This window comes from Mesoplodon mirus, assembly GCF_964341445.2.
Source record: "Mesoplodon mirus genome assembly, chromosome: 3".
Taxonomy (NCBI): Eukaryota; Metazoa; Chordata; class Mammalia; order Artiodactyla; family Ziphiidae; genus Mesoplodon; species Mesoplodon mirus.
Window position 1 is genome coordinate 31,154,467 of NC_138978.1, and position 18,640 is coordinate 31,173,106.

General features: G+C 45.4%; 1 protein-coding gene across 1 annotated transcript in view; it reads right to left on the reverse strand.

Moving 5' to 3' along the window:
* Window positions 1–18,640, reverse strand: part of DLGAP3 (DLG associated protein 3) — a 61,199-nt gene that overhangs the window by 4,440 nt on the left and 38,119 nt on the right. Inside the window, exons 6-8 of the mRNA XM_082613941.1 lie at window positions 16,462–16,675; window positions 15,873–16,186; window positions 15,404–15,489 (exon numbers count right to left, since the gene is read on the reverse strand). Coding sequence (XP_082470067.1) covers window positions 15,404–15,489; window positions 15,873–16,186; window positions 16,462–16,675 — 614 coding nt within the window. The remainder of the gene's footprint in view (window positions 1–15,403; window positions 15,490–15,872; window positions 16,187–16,461; window positions 16,676–18,640) is intronic.

Here is an 18,640-nt window from a genome sequence, read left to right on the forward strand (position 1 = left end):
TGGCAGGGAGAGGTGAACAGACGTTTGAGGTCTGGAAATTCAAGGACCATGAAAGAAAAGCCCATGTGTCCTAAGCTACCTCCACCCTCATATGGTCAGAAGAGAGAGGGATTTGGGGGGCCAGATTTAGGGGCTCCTCCTGCTTCCCAGAAGACTCCACCCCCTCACAACTTTAGCCTTCCTCATGCTGCCTGGGCCTTCTCTCCCTGCCTGCCTTGCCTGCCTGCTTCCCTCCAGCTGGCGGGCTGCCTGCTGGGAGCCCGTTGCCATAGAAACCAGGCCCAGAAGGATGCTGCAGGACCCAGGAAAGAGAGATGCACTCATGTGCAGTCCCCAGCCAGCCCTATGTCCCAACCCCCACCCAGAGGAAGAGAAAGCAGGAACATATCCACATTGCCTCCCATGTGGTCTTCACCTTGGCACCTGCCCTGTCCTGCCCTGGTCGGGACCTGCATCTCTCTTTCCTTGACTATTGGATCAACCTCCTTTCGGACACTGCTGCCTTCACTCAGAATAGCACAGAAGAAGAGCAGAAGACTGCGAGGCAGACCGGAGTTCTAACGCTGGCCTTGTTGCTATGTGCCTTTGGGAGGTCACTCACCCTCCACCTGGGCCTCCACTTGGGCCATCTAGTACGTATATATGTATGTGTGTATATAAAATACATTATATGATATATATGAATATATATTATATATAAACACACACACATATATGCTATAAAATGACAGGAATGAACCAGTACCAATGCCAAGGTACCTCCTCTCTCTAAAATTATACTTTGCAGGTGGGGGATGAGTGAAATAGGTGAGGGAGATTAAGAGGGACAAACTTCCAGCTACAAAATAAATAAGTCACAGGGATGAAATGTACAGCATGAGTAATATAGTCTGGAATATCGTAGTCACTTTATACGGTGACAGATGGTAACTAGACTTATCGTGGTGGTCATTGAATAATGTATAGAAATATTGAATTTGTGCACCTGACACTACATAGTGTTTTAGGTCAATTACACTTCAATAAGAAATAATAATAAAATAATTTTTTGAATAAAATAAAATGAAATTATACCTTTTAAAAATTATACCTTGTAAAATTATACCTATGCATATTTTAAGATCTGGGGCCCAACATTCCCTCACCAATCCACCCAGCACTGGAGTAGTCTTTCTAAAGCTGACCTCTGCCCAACCCATTCCCCTGCTCAAAACCCTTCCATTGCTCCCCATTGCCAACAAGATAAAGCCCAGGCTTCCTGTGCTAGCATTTACTCTGGATGCAGTCCTCTCTGACCTCATCTCCCTTGAACCCTCCTTGCTCCCTAAGTAGATTATACTGGCCCTGACTTCAGCCTCTGCACGTGCTATTCCCCTGACTGACATGGCCTTCCTCCCCCTCACTGCCTGTTGGTTCCCTGCTCAAGCCCCCTCCTCTTCTGTGAGCCCCCTGACTGCCCCGAGGCCATCCTCCTACCATCCCTCCCTCAGCTGTCTTCTTGCATTTGGAGGCGGTCCCACGGTTTGGTTGCATTGCTCTGTTTCTGGTGAGAGTTTTGTATGTCTAACTGAACTGTCAGGGTGCCCTTTGGCTCCCTTTAAATATTTTTGTGCTTTGAGCTCCAGTTAGCCTCTGGCTCCTTCGGCGCTCCAGCAATTGCAAACCACACAGGTAAAGCTGGGGCTTGCCCCAATAAATACATTAGTGAAGATCTGCCTTCCCTATTTGCTTTTCTGTTACCCCCATGAAACATGGAGCTGTCCTTTGTCATCACTGGGTCTGTGCCTTTCACTGTCCTCTGAGGGGTCCTGAGAAGATCACACTGTATCTTTTTTTTTTTTTTGTCTGCGTTGGGTCCTCGTTGCTGCGCGTGGGCTTTCTCTAGTTGCAGCGAGCAGAGGCTACTCTTCGCAGCAGTGCGCGGGCTTCTCATTGCAGTGGCTTCTCTTGTTGCAGAGCACAGGCTCTAGGCACTCAGGCTTCAGTAGTTGTGGCGTGTGGGCTCAGTAGTTGTGGCTCATGGGCTCTAGAGCACAGGCTCAGTAGTTGTGGCGCACAGGCTTAGTTGCTCCGTGGCACGTGGGATCTTCCTGGACCAGGGCTCGAACCTGTGTCCCCTGCATTGACAGGCAGATTCTTAACCACTGCGCCACCAGGGAAGCCCCACACTGTGTCTTGATGGAAGTAGGCCACACAGTCTGGAACAGAAGCATGAATGCCCCAGGCTTCATGGTTCTCGAGTCAGTACCTCAAGTAGCTCTCTCACTGTGTCTACTTGAAAGAAGACCAAAGAAATTGAGGAGCTTATGAGATTACTGGAAGCAAAATCTTCACCAACACTTCCAGCCAGGAGCCAGAGATCCGCACAGCACAAGCAGGAATTGGTCATCTTTGTGCAAGTGGCATTTAAAACCAGCAGTGTGAGACAAGATCACCCAGGAAAAGAGAAATGGAACAAAGATGCAAAGCCCTGGGGAACACAGATATTTCAGGGGCCAGTGGAGACAGCATAGCCCCAGGCATGTCTAAGCCAGAGAGGAAGAGGAGGAAAATCAAGAGGAAGTCATCTAAAGGCAGACAGGGGACCACAAAAGGATGAAATCCTCAAAAAAGGGTCTCAAGCAGGAATGAGCAGCCAACTGGAAAATGCAGCCAGTTGAGAATGAAAGGTGTCCATTGACTTGGCAATATGGAAGCCATTGGTGATCAGGGCAAGAGTCAGTTTGGTGGAGTATGGGGGCAGACGCAGATGGGAGGGGGTTGTCACGAGGTGGAGAAAACTAGGCAAGACAACTCTTCCAAAGGGCTTGGTTGAGAAGGAAGGAAGAAAGAAGACAGTGTACCTTCAAAAAAGGGATAATCTGGTTATTTGTCAATTGTATCTCAGTAGAGCTGGAGGGGGAGAAAAAGGAGGGACATATGGATGGTTCTCACATGCCATATCCCCAAGGGGTAGGTAGAATAATGGCCACCCAACAAAGTCCATGTCCTAATTCCCAGAACCTATGAATATGTTACCTTCCACAGCAAAAAGGACTTTGCAAAAATGATTCCATCAAGGGTCGTGAGACGAGATCCTGCACTCTCCAGTTGTGTCCATTTTAATCAAAAGCGTCCTTATAAGTGAAAGAGGGAGGCAGGAAAGTCAGAATCAGAGAAGCAGATGGGACAATGGGATCAAGGTTGGAGTGATTGCCTGTGAGGACTCAACCCGCCACTGCTGGCTTTGAAGACAGAAATGGGCTACAAGCCAAGGAATGCGGACAGCCTCTATAAACTGGGAAAGGTAAAAAAATGGATGCTTTCCAGAGACTCCAAAAGGGGTCAGTCCTGCCAACACCTTGATTTTAGCCTAGTGAAACCCAGTTCAGACTTCCAACCTCTAGAAATGTAAGATAATAAATATGGATTATTGGATGCCACTAAATTAGTGGCTATAATACTGTGCTGTAATAATACAGCAGCCGTAGGTAACTAATACAACCTGTAAAGAGAAGTCAATTCAAGCTAGAGAAGAGAGAGGCAGTAATCCAAGGACCAGATAGGAGGAGAACGAATAATAACCACTTTACATGAGTCAATATGCTCACTCCTCACATTAGTATCACCCCTACTCACGGACGAGAAAACTAAGGCTTAGAGAACCTAAGTGACTTCCTAAGACCAGATACTTATTAACTTAGTGCAGTCTGTCTGCAGAGGCCAGCTCTTAAACCATTACACTCCACTGCCTTCCTAGGACTGAGGGACATGAGCAGCTTTAACCAGAAAGGCAGATGCCTCAACCCCTGAGGCAGGACTGCTGGAGGAGGCAAGGAAAGAGGTGCCAGTTGGAGGCTGGTCCGGCAGTGGAGAGAGGTCCCACCAATGACCTCAGTCATTACAATGAAGTAAGCAAGGAGGTCGTCGGCTGGAGATTTGCGGGTGAGAAGGCTCGGGGAGGGAATGAGAATGAACAGTTTTAGGGAAGGTAGGCTAGCAGAGTGGTTAAGCATGTATGCTGTGGAGCCAGAATATCTGGGTCCAAAACCCAGCTCTATGGCTCGTGCCTCAGTTTCTTCATCTATAAATGAGAATGATAATAGTACCTATTCACAGGATTGTTATGAGATAATGTATCTGAGAAACATAGAACAGCACGTGGCCTGCCCACTGCAAGTGTTAGCTGTTACATGGTGAGGCAGGAGGGTTTGTAGCTCACACTGAAAAGAAAGGGAGGTGGACAAATAAAATAATGGGAGCGTAGCACTGAGAACCCAGCCAGACCATTGTAGTTATTGATGATTATGATTGCCGTTGATCACTTCCATCTGTTCTCCCACAGCACTCTGAATAAAACCTTTGTTATACTCCACATCACACTGTATTGTAGTTAGTTATTTACATATCTGTCTCCCTTACTAAATTGGGCAGTTCCTCAAATAAACGTTGGTTGTTTGGTTGGTTGGTTGGAAGGAAGGATGGTAGAGATGACGAATCATCCCCCAACATCCATTCTCCTTTCTTCCTTAGTAATAGAATCCCACAATTTTAAGCTAGACACATGGCCTTTTCAAATAAAGATTGTTTTACCTATCTCCCTTGTAGCTAGGTGTAGCCATGTGGCTAAGTTCTAGCTCATAGGTTACAAGCAGAAGTCGTATGTGCAACTTTCAGAAAATGTTCTTAAAAGGAGAGGGCATGCCCTTCTTTGTTCCCTTCTCCTCCCTGCTGACCACAATGTAGACAGGATGGCTGGACCTCAAGCAGCCATTTTGGACCATGAGATGGAAGCCACGTACTGAGGGTGGAGGAGCAATAAGATAGAGGGAGCCTGGGTCTGACACTGCGGAGCACCTACCAGCCCTCAGCTGACTCTCTGGACTTCTAAGCAAGAGAGAAATAAACTTCTATCATGTTTGAGTCACTGTCATTTGGGGGTTTTCTGTAACTCACAGCCAAACCTAATCCTAACTCTAACTGATCCATTTTCAGGGTAGTGAAGTCCAAGGCTTATGTCCCTATTTAGTTTTGGATTTGGCAGTATTTGCTGCAGTCTTCACCAATCGCTGCAAACACAAGAGAGAAACTGGCTTCAGTTATGAATCATCACTAATTCATAACAATGCCTTTCACAATATTTTCTCCCCAAGCCTTTTAACAAGGTTGAGGAGGCCTCCCCCACTCAAGTCCTTTAGGGTGACAATGCTCACATTCCTGATGATTCTGGAAGTTATCATGGATACTTCTGGGAGATGTTTCTCCTCTGATTCTTTAAGGGATAACACAAAAGGCTCTGGGAAGAAACTGGCTTATCCCAAGAGACATATTGTCCAAGGAATGCTCAACATCCAGGAGCTGTCAAGAAGTTTTGCCAGGAGTATCTGGCAGCAGGCTGGCGGGGGTGGGAGGGAGAATGGGCGTGGACATTTCAGCAAGGCTCAGCCATTGTAGCAGCTCCATCTCTGAGAAAGCATCTAAGAGCTTAAACATATAATCAATCAGGAATCCCCAAGTCCACCACCGCAGGCTGGGGGCTGGGACAGTGATGCCGAGGTGGGGCTAGGGTGGGAGACTGAGGAAGAGTCATGACCATCCTGGAGCTGATGCTCAGGAACAGAGGCAGTGTCCACACCCGAGGCTTGTGGTCAGTCAGCGACTCATTGCTTTTGCAGGACTGCTCTTGGAATATAACTTCATGAGGATGGAAGCTTCCTGTTCTTTCTGCACATTCCCTTTCCAAGGTCCCAAAGCCAGAAATGATCATGAAGCTGAGGAAGGGGTGGACTTCCAACACAGAGTTCTCCAGGGAGCCCTGGTTGGGCACAAGGGGATCTAAGTAGGGTTGTCAGATAAAATACAGGACTCCCGGTTAAATTTTAATTTCAAATAAATAACGGATAATTCTTTTAGTATAAGTATGTCTCAAGTACTGTTTGGGAAGTACTTATACTAAAAATAATTCATTGCTTATCTGATAATCAAATTTAATTGGGTGGTATGGTGTTTTTACTTGTTTACTTTGTTTTGTTTTTGCTGAATCTGGAATTTAAGATAAGATCTTAGTGGCAGGGATCTAGAAGTGGAAGCCACAAGGGGATCCCATGATTAGAGAGAAAGGCAAAAATCACATAGTTTTGATGTTCTCAAAAGGCCCTAGGAACAGACTTCTAATATCCAGCAATGACATCTGATGCATTCTTTTATCATGGCCCAGAGTGTGCTGGGTCTGGGAAGACAGGTGCTCTAGGATGCCCTGAGATGGGGGTGGTAACTGTTTCTTAATTATGCTCCCTCCCACCACAGGGTCTTAGCACCTGCTGGGCCTTCTGCCTGGAACACTCAGCTCCCACTTGCACTTTGTTAATTTTTGTTCATCCTTCAGATCTCCACTCAAACGTCACATTCTCAGGAAATCCATGCCTGACCCCTCTGACTGGGTCAAAGGCCCCTATTACACACTCTCATAGTGTATATACCTCTCCTTTGTGGCTCCTGCTCAGCTGTACTTCTGCATCACTTAGGAGGTTCTTAGATTAACATGGCAGCGAGCTTCACAGGGCAGGGGCTGTGTCTGGCTCTGCTCACCTTTGTATCTTTGGTGCCCAGTACAGTACTTGACAGATAAAAGGGTTATAATAAATGTCTGTGGACAGATGAATCTTAGGTGGAGGTGCAGTGGAGTTGGAACTGAAGGGGCACGAACCCCACCCCCTGTCTATTTCTAAGCCAAGTCACCACTGATGATGAGCAACAGAACGGACCCACAGACAACTCCCAGGTATAAGGGGCTATAAATCTGCACTCCTCCCCCAATAGGTTAGCAGGGAATACCTGAAAGGCAGAGAAGAAGAAACTTTTCCTCCCCAGCAATTTTTTTTTTTTTTTTTTTTTTTTTTTTGCGGTACGCGGGCCTCTCACTGTTGCGGCCTCTCCCGTTGCAGAGCACAGGCTCCGGACGCGCAGGCTCAGCGGCCATGGCTCACGGGCCCAGCTACTCCGTGGCATGTGGGATCTTCCTGGACCGGGGCACGAACCCGTGTCCCCTGCATCGGCAGGCGGACTCTCAACCACTGCACTACCAGGGAAGGCCCCCAGCAATTTTTTAAACCAAAGTACAGAAAGAGAGAGAGAAATACTGGGACCAGTGAGACAGAAGCAAGGACAAGAGAGTCCAAGAAAATGGGGTGGCAGTGGGTGGGGGTCTAGGCCTGGATGTGTGCCTAGAAGGGCTGCTGGTATTCGTGGCTCACTTTTATGTACCAGCTGGGGCATGGTGTGCAGTAAGTCAGACTTAAAGTGCCAGGGACATAAGGGAGAGAAAGGACAGTGCAGGTGTATAACTAAGGATGCCTTCAGCAGACAAGCAAGGGAGCCTGGCCAGAAAGATGCGCCAGATTTCTTCTCTCCCCACCTGTCACCCCCTCTGGATTCCCAGTGTGATCACCTGTCCCAAGCAATTCAGTTCTTTAGACATTTATCCATAAACCTTCTCCTCTCCCCTGCCCACCGCTCCAAATCTCCCCAAGCACCTACACAAGAGCAAGGAAGACATTCTCTGCCTGTCCCCACCCTTCCTTGACTTCACTCCAAAGGCTTCCAAAATTGGTCCCACTTCTCTCTGTAACTGCTGCTGACAACTGATCAATGTAGTGGACTGAACTAACTTAGGAAGTTCCCACCCACCACCCACCCCACCCCCATACATATAGAAATGCTGGATCAAATAAAGCCCAAAAGATGGTTTTGCTACAATGCCAAGCTTGAAAGCAGGAAAGAGACATCTTCAGGTATCAGAAACAAAAAGGAAATTCAAAACCTTAGTGGTGAAAGGGAACCTAAGCCAAGTGAGCCACAGGAATATGGGCCAGATATATCCTAGAGGCTAGATGGTAACGCCCAGGGAGGATTAAAGGAGAGACCCCAAGCCTGTGCATCCTGGGGACCTGGAAGGAGACCCCGTGCATAAAGCCAGCAGCCAAAAAAAAAGGTTGTTTCATTTACAAATGTGGACTAGAAAATTCATGTCATGATTCAGGTATGTGGCCTGGAAGTAGGATGCTGAGAAATCAGAATATTAAGGCTGCTCTGGTTGTGGGTATGGGGTTTGAATGAGTAGTACCAGTGAAATACAGAAACCTCAAGCTGACATATTGACTCTAAAACTGGTCCCAAGCTCAAGCAATACTTGAGCATAAAGGAAATTGAACCCAGGAGGAAGCAGTGGGCAGTAACAAGCAATAGTGAACACATAAATTGTTAAAACATGTTTGTAAATCCAAACTATTAAATGATAAAAGATATAACAACAACAGATTTTTTAAAGGGTTTTAAAGGCAGGGTTTTTTAAAGAAGTATAATCAAAATACTAGATAAATATAACATGGAATGGGAGAAAATATTTGCAGAAGAAGCAACTGACAAAGGATTAATCTCCAAAATATACAAGCAGCTCATGCAGTTCAGTAGCAAAAAAAACAAACAACGCAATCCAAAAATGGGCAGAAGACCTAAAAGACATTTCTCCAAAGAAGATATAAAGATTGCCAACAAATACATGAAAGGATGCTCAACATCACTAATCATTAGAGAAATGCAAATCAAAACTACAATGAGGTATCACCTCACACCGGTCAGAATGGCCATCATCAAAAAATCTACAAACGATAAATGCTGGAGAGGGTGTGGAGAAAAGGGAACCCTCTGGCACTGCCAGTGGGAATGTAAATTGATACAGCCACTATGGAGAACAGTATGGAGGTTCCTTAAAAAACTAAAAATAGAACTACCATATAACCCAGCAATCCCACTACTGGGCATATACCCTGAGAAGATCATAATTCAAAAGGAGTCATGTACCACAATGTTCATTGCAGCTCTATTTACAATAGCCAGGACATGGAAGCAACCTGAGTGTCCATCAACAGATGAATGGATAAAGAAGATGTGGCACATATATACAATGGAATATTACTCAGCCATAAAAAGAAATGAAACTGAGTTATTTGTAGTGAGGTGGATGGACCTAGAGTCTGTCATACAGAGTGAAGTGAGTCAGAAAGAGAAAAACAAATACCGTACACTAACACATATATATGGAATCTAAAAAAAAAAAAAACAATGGTTCTGAAGAACCTAGGAGCAGGATAGGAATAAAAACGCAGACATAGAGAATGGACATAGAGAACGGGGAGTGGGAAGGGTAAGCTGGGATGAAGTGAGAGAGTGGCATGGACATATATACACTACCAAATGTAAAACTGATAGCTAGGGGGAAGCAGCCGCATAGCACAGGGAGATCAGCTCGGTGCTTTGTGACCACCTAGAGGGGTGGGATAGGGAGGGTGGGAGGGAGACGCAAGAGGGAGGGGATATGGGGATGTATGTATACATATAGCTGATTCACTTTGTTATACAGCAGAAACTAACACAACACTGTAAAGCAATTATACTCCAATAAAGATGTTAAAAAAAAAAAAAAAAAGGGGCTGACCCAGGGCTGGAAGGCATGGGAACCACTGGTTCTGCCCTGAAGGAGGAGGAAGCTGCCTGTTGCCAGACACACCTGATGGCTTTCACACTTTGATGGCCCTTGAGATTGCTTTGTAGAATCACTCTCTTTTACCAATAAAGGAAGAATTGAACACACACACACACACACACACACACACACACACACATATATAAAACATGGAAAATGGGAGGGAGTTAAGAAGGAAATTAAAACGTTCCAAGGTTCTTGTTTTGTGCCTATTTCAGGGTAGAAATACTAATTTTAGACTTTATCAGAGACATATGAAATTAAGTATATTTGTTTAAAATTTGAGGGAAATCACTACTAAAACGTAAACTTCCAAAGCAGTGGAGGGATGGAGGGAACAAGAGAAATAAAGTCACCTTGATCAGTTCAATAGAGGGCAGAAAAGTAGGGGAGGAGGAAAGCTAAGAAAAAGCATGTCCAGTAGAAAATTTTTAAAGAGATGATAGAAATAAGGCCAAATAAATCAGTAATCAAAAAATATATAAATGGATTAAATGGGTCTACTTAACTCTATTAAATAGGTCTACTTAATGGATTTAATAGGATTAAAATATATAAATGGATTAAATAGGTCTACTTAACTCTACTTAATTTTAGGAGTTTAGCATAACCTTAATGCCTGAACTGAAAACAATAAAACAATAAAAAAGCATGTCCAGTAGAAAATTTTTAAAGAGATGATAGAAATAAGGCCAAATAAATCAGTAATCAAAAAATATATAAATGGATTAAATAGGTCTACTTAACTCTAGCCCCATACTGCTTATAAGCAACATATCTAAAACATAAGGCTACGGAAGGCTGAAAGACAAAGGATGGAAGAAGATATAATGGAAAATTAATCAAAAGATTGCAGACGTAGCAATAAAATCAGGCAAAAATCAACTTCAAGGCAAAAACCAATAGTAAGGATGAAAAGCATCCTATTTAATGATAAAAGGGCCAACCCATCAAGAAGATACAACAATCATAAGCCTGAATACTAAATAGCATTCTCTCAAATTAAGAAAAAATTAATAAAATTCCCAGGGAAAATGACACATTCACAATCATGGTGAGACATTTTTAAAACACCTCACTCAGAACTCTTAGATCAGACACCCCCAAAAAATCAAAGATAAACATTTGAAAAATGCAATTTATAAGTCTGACCATATATATGCTATATGTGTATATGATGAAGGAAGCCTTGACAAATTCTAAGGAATAAATATCATACAGAATACATTCTATGTCCACAATATAGCAAATCTAGAAATCAAAAGTGAAAAGGAGCCCCTCAAACAAAAAAATACATTTCAAAACTAAAAAAAATTTAAAAATAAAAAATTCTTCTAAATAATTTACAAGTTAAAAAGGAAGTTATGATGAACTTCCTAAAGGAAGTTAGTTACAAACTATTTATAACTGAACGATGAAAACATTGCATCCTAAAACTTATGAGATGCAGGTACAGCAGTGTAGTTAGAAGGGAATTTATAGCCTTAAAAACACGTTAGAAAATAAGAAATAGTGTTCAAGAGGCTGAAAAAAATCAAACATGGTAGAAGAAAGAAAATAACAGAGAAGTAGTAGAAGAAAGGAAATATTAAAGATAAAAGAGAAACAAGGGCTTCCCTGGTGGCGCAGTGGTTGAGAGTCTGCCTGCCGATGCAGGGGACACGGGTTCGTGCCCTGGTCTGGGAAGATCCCACATGCCATGGAGCGGCTGGGCCCATGAGCCATGGCCACTGAGCCTGTGCGTCTGGAGCCTGTGCTCCGCAACGGGAGAGGCCACAACAGTGAGAGGCCCGCGTACCGCGCCAAAAAAAAAAAAAAAGAAAAACAAAAAAAAAGAAAAACAAGAGAGATGCTCACCCAAACCAAAAGCTAGTTTTTTTAAGACTAATAAAATATAATTTAAAAAATATATTAAAATGATAAAATATACAAACCTTGAGCAAAATGAATCAAAAAAGAGAGGTAGGGTATAAGCATGTGGTATTAGGAATAAAAAGGGGGGCATAACCTATAAATATAATTAAAATGTGTAAAATTATAATACCATGAGAAAGAATATTTGTACCAAAAATTTTGAAAACTGTCAATTTTTGTTAAATGGTCCATTTTTTAGAAAAATATAAATCATCAAAATTGACTGAAAAAGAAAAATAAAACCATAATAGATCAATAACCATGAAAGAAACTGAAGCTCAAAAAGTTTCTCTTATCCCAAAAAGGCCCAGATAGTTTTTTGCAACCTTTACCAAACCTTTAAGTAATAGATAATTCCTACTTTACACAAATCGTTTCAAAGAACAGAACAGAGACAATGCTACCAAACTCATTTTAGGAGTTTAGCATAACCTTAATGCCTGAACTGAATAACAACAGTAAAAACAAAATTGTAAGCCGATATCACTTATGAACATAAATATAAAAATCTTAAATAACAATAGCTATTCAAAAATCCAGCAACCTATATGAAAATAATACAGCAAGACTGTGCCAAAAACTGTTAGAGTTCCATTTCCCATTCTTCTCTTTGTGTTTAGCCATAAGAACCCTGATTTTCAGCTCTGCTCATTGCACATTGCTTCCCAATACAAGACTATTCCACAGCACCTCCCTTGCAGCTAGATGCCACCATGGGATGAGTTTTTAGCCAGCATGATGTGGGAAAGTGTTGTGTGTAACTTTCAGGAAATCTTTTTTTTTTTTTTTTCTGGCCTCACCGTGCAGCTTGTGGGATCTTAGTTCCCCGACCAGGGATTGAACCTGGGCCACGGCAGGGAAAGTGCCGAGTCCTAGACTACTGGACTGCCAGGGAATTCCCGCAGGAAGTCTTTTTTAAAGGAAGGACTGCATCCTTCTCCTCTCTTTCTCCTTGGTGCTGCTCAGAATGCAGACAGGATGGCTGGGGCTTGAGCACCAGCTCCTTGGTTATGAGTGATATACAAAAGGCAGAAGATCAGCAAGACAGGAGGAGCCTGGGGTCCTGACACTGAACTTCTACATCCAGCCTTTTTCTTTTTTCTTGGTTAGAGAGAAATATACTGAAGACACTATTGAGACCCTGTTACAGCCAAACTTAATCCAAACTGATAATGGAATCAAGTGGGGTTTATCCCAGGAATGAAAGAATGGGTCAACATGGAAAATCTATTAATATAATTCACTACATTACAGATGAAAGTATTCAATCTATGATCATCTAGGTAGATTCTGGAAAAGCACTCAATAAAATTCCACTCTCATTTTTTATTAAAAAATAAAAATTAAAAGCTCTTAGCCAACTAGGACTAGAAGGGAATTTCCTTAACCTGATCAATAGTATCCATCAAAATCTGTTGCAAACATCATCACACTTATAAGTGGGCCTTAGAAGATATTCACTAATGTCAGGAAGGACATAAGAGTGCTGCACTCAACAGTAAACTAGAAGTCCTCTTCAATGCACTATTACAAGGGAAAGAAATTTTAAAAATACAGATTTAAAAGAAATATCCTCATCTGCAGAAAATATAACTGACTATATAGAAAACCCATCATGATTTTCAGACAAACTTTGGGTCCTAATAAGAGAAAGCAGCAAGGCTGCTGAATACAAAATCAACATATAAAACTTAATAGTGTTCCCAGACACTGGTACTGCCCAACAGGAAAAAAAAAAAATCCCCAACATAAGATTGTCCATAAAGCCTTTCTTCTGGATCATGAAAAAATCCTGCTTCCTAGCCTCTCCATACCCACCATTACTTCCCTGAAATTCATTCTCCACTCAGCAGCTGGTGATCTTTTGTAAACATAAATTAGATCATACCACACTCCTTCTTTAACCTTTTAAGGGCTACTCATTAGTTAGAATTAAATTCCAGCTCTTTATCATGCCCATGCTGTACATGACCTGGCCCCCATCTATTCTCCAATCTACTCCCTCCCCACTGTCCTGTCCTGTTCCACACCAGCCACATGAATTTTCTTTCAGTTCCCAATGCATGTCAAACTCTTTCCTGCCCCAGTGCCTTCACATATGCTATTCCCTCTTCCTGGAATGCTTCCTCCCCTGACCATCGCCTGAGTGTTCCTAGTCAACCCTCAAGTCTCAGCTTAAATGTCACCTGCTTAACCTAAATAAAGTCCCTTCTCTCTTAGCACCTGCTTTTTTCTTTCATATTCCCACCATAATTGTAATAATATCACATTACCTATTATACCACAGTGTGTAATCATATTTTTACTCATGGGTTGTTTATTCATTGCCTTGATTCCCTTCTAGGCCATAACTTCTACGAGGGTAAGAGTCATGTCTTCCACATTTCCCTGAGCATTTAACAGGCGCTGTCATATGCTTATGACATAATAAGTGTTAATAATACTTATTAACAGATGCTTAGTAAGTATTTTCTGAATGAATCAATCCACAAATGAATGACAGAGGTTGCTGATATAGTCTGAGTCTCAGTAGAATGCCTGCTGCACTCTTCCCAGAATTCAGGCTTGTTAGGAGGAATGGGGGGACCCCCAGAGGTCTATATGGATGAGGGACCAAGAAGCCCCATGAGGGAGCAAATGGGGGCACATGGGCTTGGTTTCTGGTCGACGGGGCAGCATTAGATTTGGGGGCAGTGTTCTGAACACAGAGCTGCACCCAGCCATGACTCCTACCCCACCTCTCAAGAACTCAAGTCATAGACTTGCAGAATTGGCTTTACCATAAAGTGCTACTTTTCTGTGATCTTTGCGGAATATTAAGAATTTGGAGGACGGTAGCTTTCAGTAATAATGGGGGCAACAAGGGCGCCTTTTTGCCACACTCGATGGAGGCATTTACAGCTTCAGGAGCATATGGAGCTGCAGGGAGCTAGTGTGAGAGTAAAGTGATGAATCCCCGCAGGAACCCCAAGAAGTCTTGATCAGGCACACGCACACACACACACACACACACACACACACACAAGATGCTCCAAAGGGTTCCCAGAAATAGTTGGGGGAATTTAGGGAAGGTCTAAAACCCAACAATGGCAACCGGGAACAGAGCTGTGAAGGACTGCTACTGGCACTCTAGTTTTATTCCTTCAAGGGGTATGGCCTGGGCAACACAGATTACCATGAAACTCTTACAGCCAGCCCCAGGCAGGTTCCCAGACACCACACTTAGGGCCACTGGCCTGGGAACACTGCAGCCCAGAGGGCAGATGGGCCACTATGACACTGCCACATGGCCATTAGAGAAAGCATCTTCCCACAGGAAGCCAACAACAGAGGGATTCCTCCCAGTATTCCCTCCAGAGCTCTCAGTGTTAACTTTTCAGTTCGAAATTAAGGAAACAACGTTTCTGAGGCCACCTAATGCCAGAATAGTGGCTGTTGATTTCTCTCGTACACCACAGACTCAGGCATATAATAGGTACCCCCAACTGGTTAAATGCTTGTGTGAGCTGAGTGGGGAGGAGTATTATATCTGCCAGGGGCCCCTGGGAGGCAATCTTCATGTTTGTTTGTTTCTTTTTGGGTTCACATACTTGTACACCACAGGAAGTAACGAGGGATTGGAAAAATCCTGTTATCCCCTATAAAGGACAATTGCCAGAGGCCTGCTTTGCACCTACCTGCTACTTCTCCCTACTACCCCGTTCCCGGGACCACTGTATTCTCCTGTCCACCTCACAGCACCTGGGACAGGTATGGGTACAAGGAGAATTCACTTTAGACTGCCCTGGCGACATCTCCGTGGAGAGCCTCTGTGGCTGCTCTGACACCTCCCCATTCAAAGGGCTTGTTCTCAGGACCAGGAAGAGAGGGTGTGCAGGGAGCCCAGGCCAGTGAGGTCGTTATGCATCCCTCTCTCCTCTTCTCCACCCCACCCCCAGCAAAGCCTGAAATACCCCCACTCGGACCCACCTCTTGTCTTCTTCCACCTGTACACCGATGGAGTGGAACTCTCTTCGACTCCTGTTCTCCGTGTCCGAGTCTGAGATAGTCTCCACCTGGTGGCAGGATTGGGAAGTCAGCGGCCAGGGCTAGACGGAGGGCCGCAAGCCCTTCCCAGGGGGAAGGGCAAGCGATGCCTGAGCCCCAAGCCAGCTGGCAGATCCTGAAAAGACAATCTGCCTGAACAAGATGAGAGGCCCAGGAGGTTAGATCCATCAAGGTGCCAACCTCTGGGCACCGCTCTCCGCTCGCCAGGGGTGATGGTGCCAGGATGAGGGACAAGGATGTGGGCTGGGGCTGTTTGGAGCAGCCCCGTCGATGACCAAGCTAAGAGCAAGCGAGGAAAAGGTCTATGTATCCAGAAGGCCCCACTGACCCCCTCAATCCATCCTCAACCGGACGGGGCCTGAACTTTCCTCGGCGCCTCCTCCTTCCATACCTGCACCCCGATGGACGGCCGCCACTTCCGCTGCCGCGCCAGGCTCCGCAGCTCCTCCCTGCCTGGAATGGTCTTGATGATGAGTGTGGGGGGCTTGGGGCTGGCCCGGGGTGACACCGGCGCCAACTCCAGGGTGCGCGCGCCCATGGCCGGGCCGTCCAGCCCGTCGGCGGAGCTGCAGCGCCGGGCTGGGCCCTCTGCCGCGGTGAAGCTCTCATGGGCGGAGTCGGTGCTGCTCTGGGCGGTGATGGAGATGCGGGGTGGGGCCTGGCTTCCCGGTGGGATGGGGGGCGGGGCCTTTCTGAAGTTGAAGGCTGTGGCCAGGGAACGCAAAGACACATAGGGTGAGAAACACGTCCTGGCAGGTGTCTGCCACTCCCCACACCCACGCGGTACCACAGAACCCAGCAGCCACGTGCACTCCACGTGCTGCTACGTACAGAACCACGGATCCTTCTCCCCATCATCCGACCCAGAGAGGCAAGCGATCTGCCCAGGGTCACACAGCAGAGCCGTGACCAGGGCCAGAAGCGGACCCAGATCGCTCTCCAACCTAGGGCCGGGCCAGGGACAGAGGGGGCGTACTCACAGGAGCCGGGCCTCCCTGAGACAGAGGCAGGGGTAGCAAGGAGGGGCAGGCAGTCATCGTCTTGAGAGCAGCCGGCCTGGATGGCCCGGAGGTAGCTGTGGCTCCGCATGCGGAAACAGCCAGGCAGGTCCAGGGCGTCCACGGCCTGGGACTCCAGCTCCCCAAACACGGACCCGCACACGGCCTCCAACTGCTGGTTCAGCTCCTCGCTGAGCTGGGTACAGGGGCCAGAAGGACTGTTACCGTGGTGCTGAGATGGGATGGGAGCGTCTCTGAGGCACTTTGCCTTAGGAATATATCTAGTTCTGCAGAAGCTGTGTCTCTGTGTGACTCTTAATGCCTTTGGACTAAAAGAAACCCTCACCCCCTGCAAAGAAAGATGGAGGCACCTCTGCCCTGTGCTGCTCGCCAGGCCTGCTTTGGGACCAGCCTTGGGGTCTAATCTTTCCTCTAAATACTCCTCCCTCGACCCCCCCCCATGCCTCTCCCAGACGCCTATCTCGGGTGCCTCCAGACCACTCCATCTTCCTCTCCACCTGTCCCAGCCCTTCACTCTTCTCTCACCTGACCCTGGGGGGAGAGGACCAGAGAGCTGACAGCCACCCTCCTGCCAAGTATGGGGGTGGGGTACTGTAGGGAAGGACAACTTTTATTTTATTATTTATGACCAACTGCATTACAAAAATGATGCAAAGCAACCTATAGAGATAAAATCATGTGGCAGGAAGGAAAGTAATGGGTACATAACAGAGCAAAAATTATCATCCTTCAAGTGTTCCAAGCCCTCCCCAACCTTCTGCCCACTAACTAGGGTTCTGGTTCAGCCTGCCAGTTCCTTCCTTGCCCTCATCCTCTGAGGAAAGTTCAGCCACTGCTGATTGAGGTTCTTGGTTTTGGTTTTGATATTTTGTGATGCAGAATCCATGGTGTTAAAAAAAATTGAAGCAACTAAGAAAAAGCAAAACAAAAATTTTGTTCATGGAACCATGTCACATAACACTGCACTAAGACTAAATATACCAGCAGCTGTAGCTTCATTTGCTTTATATGAGAAAACTGACACAAAGAAAATATAAAGGTAGGGAAGAAGGTGGTTCAGTGGTAAGCTCAACACCCAGAGCACAGGATGGTTGCACATTTGACCCTGAGCTTCAGAGCACCCATAGCTTCAAGGAGTATAGCTTCTGGGCTGCCCACATGGGCTATGTTGTGAAACTCAGCTGGACTCAAGTGCTGGCTCTGCTACTTCCTAGCAGTGTGGCCTGGGAACATTATTTAAAGTTTGGGGCCTCTGTTTAATCACCTGTCAAATGGGAATGATAATGGTACCATCTTCATAGGGCTATTTAGGAGACTCAAAGAAAAACATGGGAGGCACTTGGTGCAGGTAAGCCCTCAATCAGTGCCACAGGATGGTCTCAGGGCCTACCTGGTAGACACAGGCCACCACTCATGACAATCACACTATTCTTGCCACTGAGTCCAAGAGAAATTCCCCCATGGGTGATTATGTAGAGGCCACTGGATGAAGTCATGGACAAGGTCCTCAGTAGCATCCACATGGTGAATGCGACAGCAAGTATCCCATGGCTGCATCTTGTGACCTCCCAGGAAAGATTCATGGCATCATATTTATGTACAGTCAACAGAGAAAGGAGTAGCTTGACTCATGTGTAAATTGCAGCTCAGTGTTTCCAAACCCGGCCCCCAAAGCGTATATGACATTATATCACTAGAGTCTATCTCAAATTGAGCAGGAATTTCCATCCTATTCTACAGATAGGCAAACTAAGGCTCAGAGACGGCAGATGAATTATCCAAAGATGCCCAGCATGTAAGTGAGAACACTAAAGTGTCCAGTTTCCTGTCTCTCCTGCCAGGCTAACTGAGCATCAGAATGTCCTGGAGAGCTTGTTAAACCTATATTAACTCAGTCCCCACCCTAAGGATCTGAACCCAGGGTTCTCTAACTATAAGCCTCTCTTCACCTTGGCTGCTTTGAAGGTCAGAGCCAAATTTGCTGGAGATTCAGTGATTCCAACATGGGTCCAGTAATTAAAAAGAAAGACTGTCTGCAGCTTTTTCTAAAGGAACTTCATTACAAGTGTACAGAAGTCACAGGCCATAGACAAATCAATCCAAGATCCTGTAGACGTGAAGTTCTCCCATGTTTGTCCGT